Raw genomic sequence first — 8,105 nt, 5'->3', positions numbered from 1 at the left:
ATTTAAAGACTAAAATAATGTCGCAGCTTAATATTATGCCCGTATATTATTTCTTAAATTATTATTTCCATTAAAATAATGTATTTATGTAAGTAATGAAAAATTTAATAAATAATTTTAATAATTAAAATTTTTATATTAAGGAAATTTGATATTATTATTATAAATAATAATGTTAAAATTAGATATTTAATATGTATAGTAAAAACCCACATATTTTAACGAAGAAACTTAGACACAATTAACATATTTTCGACCATATCTAGAAAACACACTTTCACAAGATAGAAGATGAGGGCAACCCGCAGGTTTTCAATTTTGTCAAATAGATTCCTCAGTTTCTTCTCATTCTTGTTCGGAATATCAAGCAGTAACAATGAATTTCTCGATCTTTGTGCTTTTAACTGTATTTATTAACTGCAGTAGTAAGTATTTATATTTATGTTAAATATAAATAATAATAGATATATTTACATTCCAGTGGAATTGTATCATTAATTATTACATTTTATTTAGGAATACGTTGCAGAGTTACAGCAACGACAGAAAATTTAGAAGTAATCCATAGATCATTAAGAGCAACAACTACAGACAGTGATAACATCCAGATGCCAGAGAAAGAAATTTCTCGGATGGATACGTCTTCGAAACAAAACTCGGTTACATTACAAGGCTTAGAGAAAATTGCGAATGTGAAGATCGACTCTTCGAACAGGAAATCTAAAATTTTAAGGAGCTTGGCTTTTCTAGCTGGTTTAAGTGTTGGTGGTTTAGCAGGTGCAGCATCGTCCGATGTAAAAACCTATACCAAATTGCCACCGTTGAGTGTGAATGTTGGTTCTTCTCGAATTTCACCTCAAGTTGCTGCAATTTATAATCCTTATCCTTACGTGTCGTATCCTTATATATTAGCCACTCCTTTTGGAATTTATCCTTTATGGGATCTACTACGGTCACAGTCAATTAATGGGATACAAAACAATTTTCAACCATTAACACAAAATCCACAAGTATTGAACTTATTCGATAACAAACCAACTGATCTGCTAAATAATGGTGACGAATATGTAGAAGAGGCTCAGAAAATTGAAAGCATCAAAACACCGAACGACACTGAAAATACTGACAAGAGTGTAGAGTCCCAAGTGGAGGGCGATCGGAACGCGGAAGAGAAGGTAAGGATTTGGTAAAGTGAGCAAATAGAAATTAGACCAGAAAATTATCTGATATTTCATTTTTCATGGCATTTAATTTAAAGAGATATAATCATCATTTTAGTATATGCATTATGTACGCGTTTTCTATAAATATGTTCATACATTTAAGTATGTATTTAACTTTTATTTGTGCCATATAACGAACTGAAATATCACTTTAATACTTATACATTATATGTATCAACCTTATTTTTTTTATTTTATCATTTAATAAAAATTGATTTAACTATATGTTTATAAATTATTATTAAAATATTTAAAAAGTATTTACAATTTTTTGGTGAATTTTGTTATAAATGTAAAGATAATATTTCATATAAATATGTTCAATCACAAGTACGAAAAATGAATTTAAGCTTCATTTCTTCTAGGTTACTGAATAATGTCTTGCTTTAACTAGTAGTTTCTACAATACTTTATTCGTATTACTATAAGTAACATATGGGAAGATTACATAAAGTGGTGTAACAGATTAAAAATGAAAATTAAGTTTCGATAGATATCATTACACATACATTATAAAGCTGTCTTTTGTTATAAGAAAATAAGAGAAATATTTAATAATTTATATAATTATCTGATTTAATATAATTTATAACATTATCTCATTTGTTAACAGATACAATCATCTTCTGCTATTGCGTGCATTATGCGGAAAGGAGTTAATACGAAACAAGGTGTCAAAGTAGGTGAAAATGCTGATAGTTCCTTAATGACATCGAATCTACAAACTATAAATAAAATAATGGTTCCTATCAACACAACTGGTAGAAATACGACTCAAATTCCAATGACAATCAATACTACACAAAATTCAACAATAAATAACAACCAAACAAATCCACCTTTTTATGGCTATTATGAAGGATATCCACAAGACATAAACCAAATCGCTTTTACTACGGAATCGTACGAACATAAATATCACGATTACGAACATACTAATTACAATTTACCTTCTTATGACAAACCTGTGAATTTTTATTCAGATAACAGATATAACTATTATTCCGTACCACCTGTTGATTCTTATCCATCGAGTCAGTTTCATCAGGATCCCGAATATCCGCCTAACGACTATAAACGATTTTTCTATACATCAGATAATACACCACCATTTACCAATACTGATTTCAGACCTGTAGTCTAGAATTATTGCAACGTATAAACCACGTAACCATGTAAATGCTTATGATAGAGTAATATGCTAATAAATAAAATATTTTATCCTCCAATTAATGAAATAAATTTCATGACATATTTTTAAAAGATATAATTAAATGTATAATATAACATATATTCAGTTACATAAGTGTTAAATGATTATTACCGGTCAGTAGAATGACTTGTATGTATTGTATGATTTGTCTCTTAGCATATATATATGCATGTATATGTCCTAGTTGAGTGTAAATAACTGTGTCCTTCATGCACTATACTAACAACGTGTTGTGTACCTACGTTGGATAGATCAGTAATAATTACGGATTGCTTCATTACATTCTTTTAATGAACACGTTCTTTTATAATTCAAAACATTACTACATAATATGTCTTGTGAAAGAATAAAAATATTTCTTCTACTATTTTTTACTTCAATACTTGTATATTATTATTACGAAACAAGTAAGTATTACTGTACATGTAATATTTCTATTCGATAATGCAATTCTATGATTACAGACGCTATTAAGCATTAAGTATTGAATTGTTTGAAAAGTTCATAGTGAAACGTACTTTTATGGAACTAGCATTTTCATTGAATATTGTACATATTACCTTTTTTCGATCACAATTTACTATCTATTAATGATCTTATAATTGCTTGTTCGGGAAACTTTCGTTTTTTAAAAATAATGGACTCTTTCAAATAGTTTTCATAGGCTTCTAGTGCCTGATATTTTGTGGTAAAATATATTGTAAAATAGATGGATTGAGTAAATAGGATAGAAAAATCCAACTAAGATTCAACATTTTTTAGTTTAATAGTTTAGCTATTGTTTTTTAAAAAAATGGTACCTCTTTTATTGTATATTGATTTGAATTTTTGTTCGAAATGAATCGATGATTGATTAATTTCGTTCGTGTTGATGTTTCGTTATCTGAAATTTCTATTCCAGTCTTCTATTCCAGTCAAGAATAAAACTGAATTTTATATTTAAACAGTCAGAACTGCTACTAACAACCCAATAATATAAATAACATTATACAACTTTGAAAAACTAGCGTGTTCATTTTGAATATTAATGAAATACAAGATTTTATATTCTTAAATAGATAAACTGTTAAAGATTATAAATATCATATAATATTTCTATTGAAATTAATACTAATATTACATTACAAAATAAAAAATTTGCATGCAACTTCTAGTATCATAAAGTAGAATAGTTGTTTTATATTAACAATATTTATGTTTCTAGAAATATGTCCAATAGTAAATGATCATGACGTCAATATCTCATCATGGGAAACCATGACACTTTCTTTATCAGCTAGAAAAGCTAATGACTCTTTTATGAAGTTAAATAAAAAAAGGAATTATAAGCGCGAAAATTCTGTGAAAGAACATGAAATATATGCAAAAATATATAATCTGACGAATATATGGTCTTTCGATAAAGACATGAAGCAATATAAAAATAGGAATGTGATTTCGGAAGTGAATGATAAAACACAGTTTCCGCAAACATTTAGTAAATTTTCGGCTCAAAGAATTGCATATAATACAAATGCTAATATGAGGAAGAATTTGCCAAAGAATAAGCAGAAAAAGGTGAAAGTATTAAGACATGTGTTAATGAACAACGTATCGAATAAAAATGAAGATAATTCCAAGAGTACGAATAAGAAAAAATTATATTGGGTATCATTTCAAGATGAAGATGAATCAAGTATAATGGAATTAATTGTTTTTAATGCAAGTCATACGCCAGATGTCTATCGCTCATACACTAATTATTCACTTCGATACTGATCTTTATATTGTGTTCAGTTTTTTAAATTTATTAATTTTTAATTAATTTAACAGCATAACCTATAATTATTTTATAAAAGCAGCACGCTCTTAAATTTTACGTAGATCTTAAGCTGAATTATAGACGTTTATGTTTTATGACGCATTGTTTATTTTTTAAATATTCTATTTCTATATTAAACGAAGAAGTATTTGTTTTATAATCATCAAATTATTTTTTTTAACATTTTGTAACTGTATTGTAAGTAATGTATCGTGTGATATAAACACTGTTAACCAAGTGTTTTTTTGAAATAATAAGTCCAGAATAATCGCTTTTCATTACATTTACAATATTTCTACAATATAATAATATACGCTGTTGGTAATGGAATTTAAAAATTGAGAAAATGTACCTACTGGTTTTTGTGAATTGTAGATTGTTTGAACAATTAATTAAGTCGTTGTTATAATCTGTAAGCGGAAAATCATTGCGAGTTGAAAGTTACCTTTCTGTACAAAATCTGACAATAATGGAACATAAATCGCAATTCTTTTTAATTGTCGCTTAATCGGCAAACTCTTCTGTCAGTCTACCAATCGGACAGCGTGGTTTGCAGGGAAGAAACCTGTTTTATTTTCGGACGAGTTTGGAGGGCTGGGCTTCTCGTCTATTTCGAGAAGGCCGCCACTGCTGGTATTGTGTTTCTAAAGACGCGAATACTTTGCAGCTTTTACGAATGATTTTTCACAAAGAAAATTTATCCGTCCTCTGATCTTTATTATTCATTCAATTAAATTATAAAACGCGTTACTTACTTATACTGCTTACCGTAAAAATATTTTAATTAACTTTAAGTTAAGAATATTTTAATCAAATTTTTTATTTGGCGCCATTTTCATTATTTTAGATATATCAGGAGGCATACAATTTGTAACAATTAAGAAATATTAAGAAAAGTTATAAGACATTCTACCTAATTGTGAAAATTTGAAAAAAGTATAGCATATATAACTTACAAATCTTTGAGGAACGATCTGAAAATGAAAGTTTTGATAACATAATTATAGTTTCATTACGTAACGAAATCATAATTATTTTGATAAAATCCAGTAAATATTTAAGAAGTGTAAAACCTATACCTATACACACATGCTTGGTTATTTTGAAACTTGATGTATGAATAGGGGTAGACTCGATACACTGACACAGTATTGCGTGCGTGATTATGCAATAAGCAAATAGGAAACGATCGACTTCCTTCACGGAAGCGTTAACTCTTTTTTGAGGAGGGAAGGGGATGTCGATATTATCAGGACAATGTGCTAACGAACATAGTTCCTCAGAAACGGCGTAGATTATCTATTGCACAAGTTTGTAAGTTGCCAAAGGATGCCAATGTATGCGTTATTTTAGTTGATTTAATTAATTTCCATTTTATATAACACGAACAGGGAATCTTCTGTATATTACTTATTATTATTGTTATTATCGTTTGTATTGTGGTTGTACTCGAGGAAGTGACTGATTTGTTTTTTAAAATACAACAAACTTACTATGTTTTAATGTTGCATTCGATAGGCTGTTCATCCTTATCTATGCGATCAGATTAGAGTGTGTCTCCTTAAGTCTAAATATATACCGGGTGTCAGGGTTGAACGCCCTGGGATTTCCGGTCTCCATCGTGCGTACTTTGATTTTCCGTTTTTTTTTTCTACTTTCAGTATAAGCACTTTTGCGCTCTTGTCACTATTCCTCATTCCCCCACCTTTTTCTACGTCGCTCATACTTTTTTCCACGCGAAACCTAATAGCCTTGCATCCTCTAGGACACTTCAGGACTATTTCCTGCGTATCGGACAAACCGGATGAGAAACCGCAAATGTAAAACCCCACAGAGTATTTTAGTTAGTAAAACGATAAAATATTGCTACCGTATATATTCAAGAAATAATTATTGTAGGACCAATTGGACATGAATAGAAGTACATATAGTACAGATCTACGAAGTTTCAATTTATATTTGAAAACAATGTGAAGTATAGAATTTTTATAGAAATATAAACTGATCTTTTCACAAGATCTTTGTTTTGTATTCCATGTTTATTCTCTGTTTAGTGTATTATCTCATCTTTCCGTGTATTTTACATCTTATTGAACATTTTTATGCACATTTGTAGCAAGATTTCTTTCTTAGATGGTGTTACTATTTGCGAGTATATACGCGAGTATATTAGTATACACGCGTGATCAGTAAAGTAGTTTGATCTAATGAATTCTGTACAAACAAAATGTACGTCTTTATTGTGGTTAGTACACGTAATAATTATGTATTACAATTTTAGCCGCACGTTCCTATTACGTATTCAGACAAATTTGCAAGAAAAATTAAAAGTGTCTACTGGAATGCGAAATATTATAAGTATTATAATATTATAATAAGTATTATAAGTATTTGAAAACTTGTCGAAGAAACACCTCATTCCTAGACAATAAAAGTGTCGGTTTATCTCTTGGAGCCGTACGTCTCGACGTTCCTCAAGGGTGCACCTCATCGAGTACGCAACGACGTAACAACGTACGTAAGTATACCTACGAAATATGTTTTGGACACACGCATTTTGAACTTGGTGTACATGCATGTAGAGGCGAAAAGGCTCCTTCTGTGTGGTAAATGCACTACACTCTGGTAAGAACCCCGGTCTCGTGTATGGGGGACGACAGAGAAGAGAGACAGCTGTGGGGCAGCTGGCAGCGCGTGCCACGAACCTATGGGGTCTCCTTCAAACGCAGACGACGATGATATCTTATACGTACTTTGTGACACGTAACTACGGCAGGTTTCGAACAATGCTACACACAGAGCTAACCGATTGTGCAAAATCGGAGAAGAGGTTGGTTAAATTATCTTTGCCGCAATTATCTATGAGATCCTTTAAAAACATTACTTTTGCCTGTTTATTACTGCGGACGCCTCATAGTTGTTATTCCATATGAGACTGATTACTTTGTATAATAAATGATATTAAAATAAGATCATAAAGAAGGACACTCAGAAGCATTTGAAGTAATAAAAGTCAAATGAAATATAGTTTCGAAGTTACAAACACCGTGTTTAAAAAGATTCGTATTGAATTAAATCGAGAAATCTTTTATTCCTCTTTTCATTGTTATCATTATTAATTGTTTCTTTTTTAATTTGTTTTACTCTCTTATGGAAAGCAAGGATAAGGAACTGGAGTATTGTGTGAGATTGAACGGGATGTTAGGCTTCCTTGAAAGTTTTTCACCCGCTCCAAAGAAAAGAGATCAGCGGGTTCAAAGCCTTCGAGGGAGCGTTTTAGCCTAGTGAACATCTGCCGTCGCCTGCAACGATAATAATTCGAACAGCTGATACTCCTCGACGGACCACCGCCTTGCCTCGTGGATCCTGTAGGATCATTTCGGATTGGCATTGCTACTTTCCAACGCTGTCGCAAATGCACCAATGCCACATTGTCTTTAAATTTTGTTACATTTTAATTTCAACATTGTTAAAAATACGTTAGTCAGTCGTAATTAAAAGAAGAAATAGGTGGCAATGATGTGATTGTATGCACAAAAGTTAACCCACAATGTCTTTTGTTTGTTTTTCTATCCATTATAACAGCGTGAATAATGATGTCATAAATTTTAAAAAGAGAATAAACGAATGCCGCATAGTTAAAGTTATATCTCGTGCTGTATGAGTAATTACAAATGGCGTAAATGAAAATCAATTTTATCTCTATTTCTTTGTTCTATTCGCAAGAATGGGAAATCATCAGTAAAACGTATAATTATCAGAAAGTAAAAACATAGGATCTTTCATTTCGATAATAGTACGAAAGCTTCTAATCCACGGTTAATTAGCATTTAAAATCCCTCTACGAGGTAAAATGACGAAAGATTTG

At 30.5% G+C, this 8,105-nt stretch overlaps 2 protein-coding genes across 2 annotated transcripts; both read left to right on the top strand.

Annotated features, from left to right (window-relative positions):
- The first annotated feature begins 10 nt into the window (after nucleotides 1–10).
- Nucleotides 11–2,439, top strand: LOC122571776. The gene is made up of 4 exons (XM_043735912.1): nucleotides 11–88; nucleotides 267–425; nucleotides 517–1,175; nucleotides 1,837–2,439. Exons 2-4 carry the CDS (start codon nucleotides 377–379, stop codon nucleotides 2,365–2,367), a joined length of 1,239 nt encoding a protein of 412 aa, XP_043591847.1. The 5' UTR covers nucleotides 11–88; nucleotides 267–376; the 3' UTR covers nucleotides 2,368–2,439.
- A 29-nt stretch (nucleotides 2,440–2,468) lies between these two features.
- LOC122571785 lies at nucleotides 2,469–4,279 on the top strand. The gene is made up of 2 exons (XM_043735928.1): nucleotides 2,469–2,843; nucleotides 3,641–4,279. Exons 1-2 carry the CDS (start codon nucleotides 2,768–2,770, stop codon nucleotides 4,192–4,194), a joined length of 630 nt encoding a protein of 209 aa, XP_043591863.1. The 5' UTR covers nucleotides 2,469–2,767; the 3' UTR covers nucleotides 4,195–4,279.
- The last annotated feature ends 3,826 nt before the right edge of the window (nucleotides 4,280–8,105 follow it).

Source organism: Bombus pyrosoma, linkage group LG10 (assembly GCF_014825855.1).
Source record: "Bombus pyrosoma isolate SC7728 linkage group LG10, ASM1482585v1, whole genome shotgun sequence".
In the NCBI taxonomy this organism is placed as follows: Eukaryota; Metazoa; Arthropoda; class Insecta; order Hymenoptera; family Apidae; genus Bombus; species Bombus pyrosoma.
This window is presented reverse-complemented; position numbering and strand designations above follow the sequence as displayed.

Excerpts from the sequence above, each read along its gene's own strand:
- LOC122571776 (XM_043735912.1), top strand. The coding sequence starts at position 377 with ATGAATTTCTCGATCTTTGTGCTTTTAACTGTATTTATTAACTGCAGT. Across the intron at positions 426-516 it reads TGTATTTATTAACTGCAGTA|GAATACGTTGCAGAGTTACA; the intron begins GTAAGTATTTAT and ends CATTTTATTTAG. Across the intron at positions 1,176-1,836 it reads ATCGGAACGCGGAAGAGAAG|ATACAATCATCTTCTGCTAT; the intron begins GTAAGGATTTGG and ends ATTTGTTAACAG.
- LOC122571785 (XM_043735928.1), top strand. The coding sequence starts at position 2,768 with ATGTCTTGTGAAAGAATAAAAATATTTCTTCTACTATTTTTTACTTCA. Across the intron at positions 2,844-3,640 it reads ATATTATTATTACGAAACAA|AAATATGTCCAATAGTAAAT; the intron begins GTAAGTATTACT and ends TTATGTTTCTAG.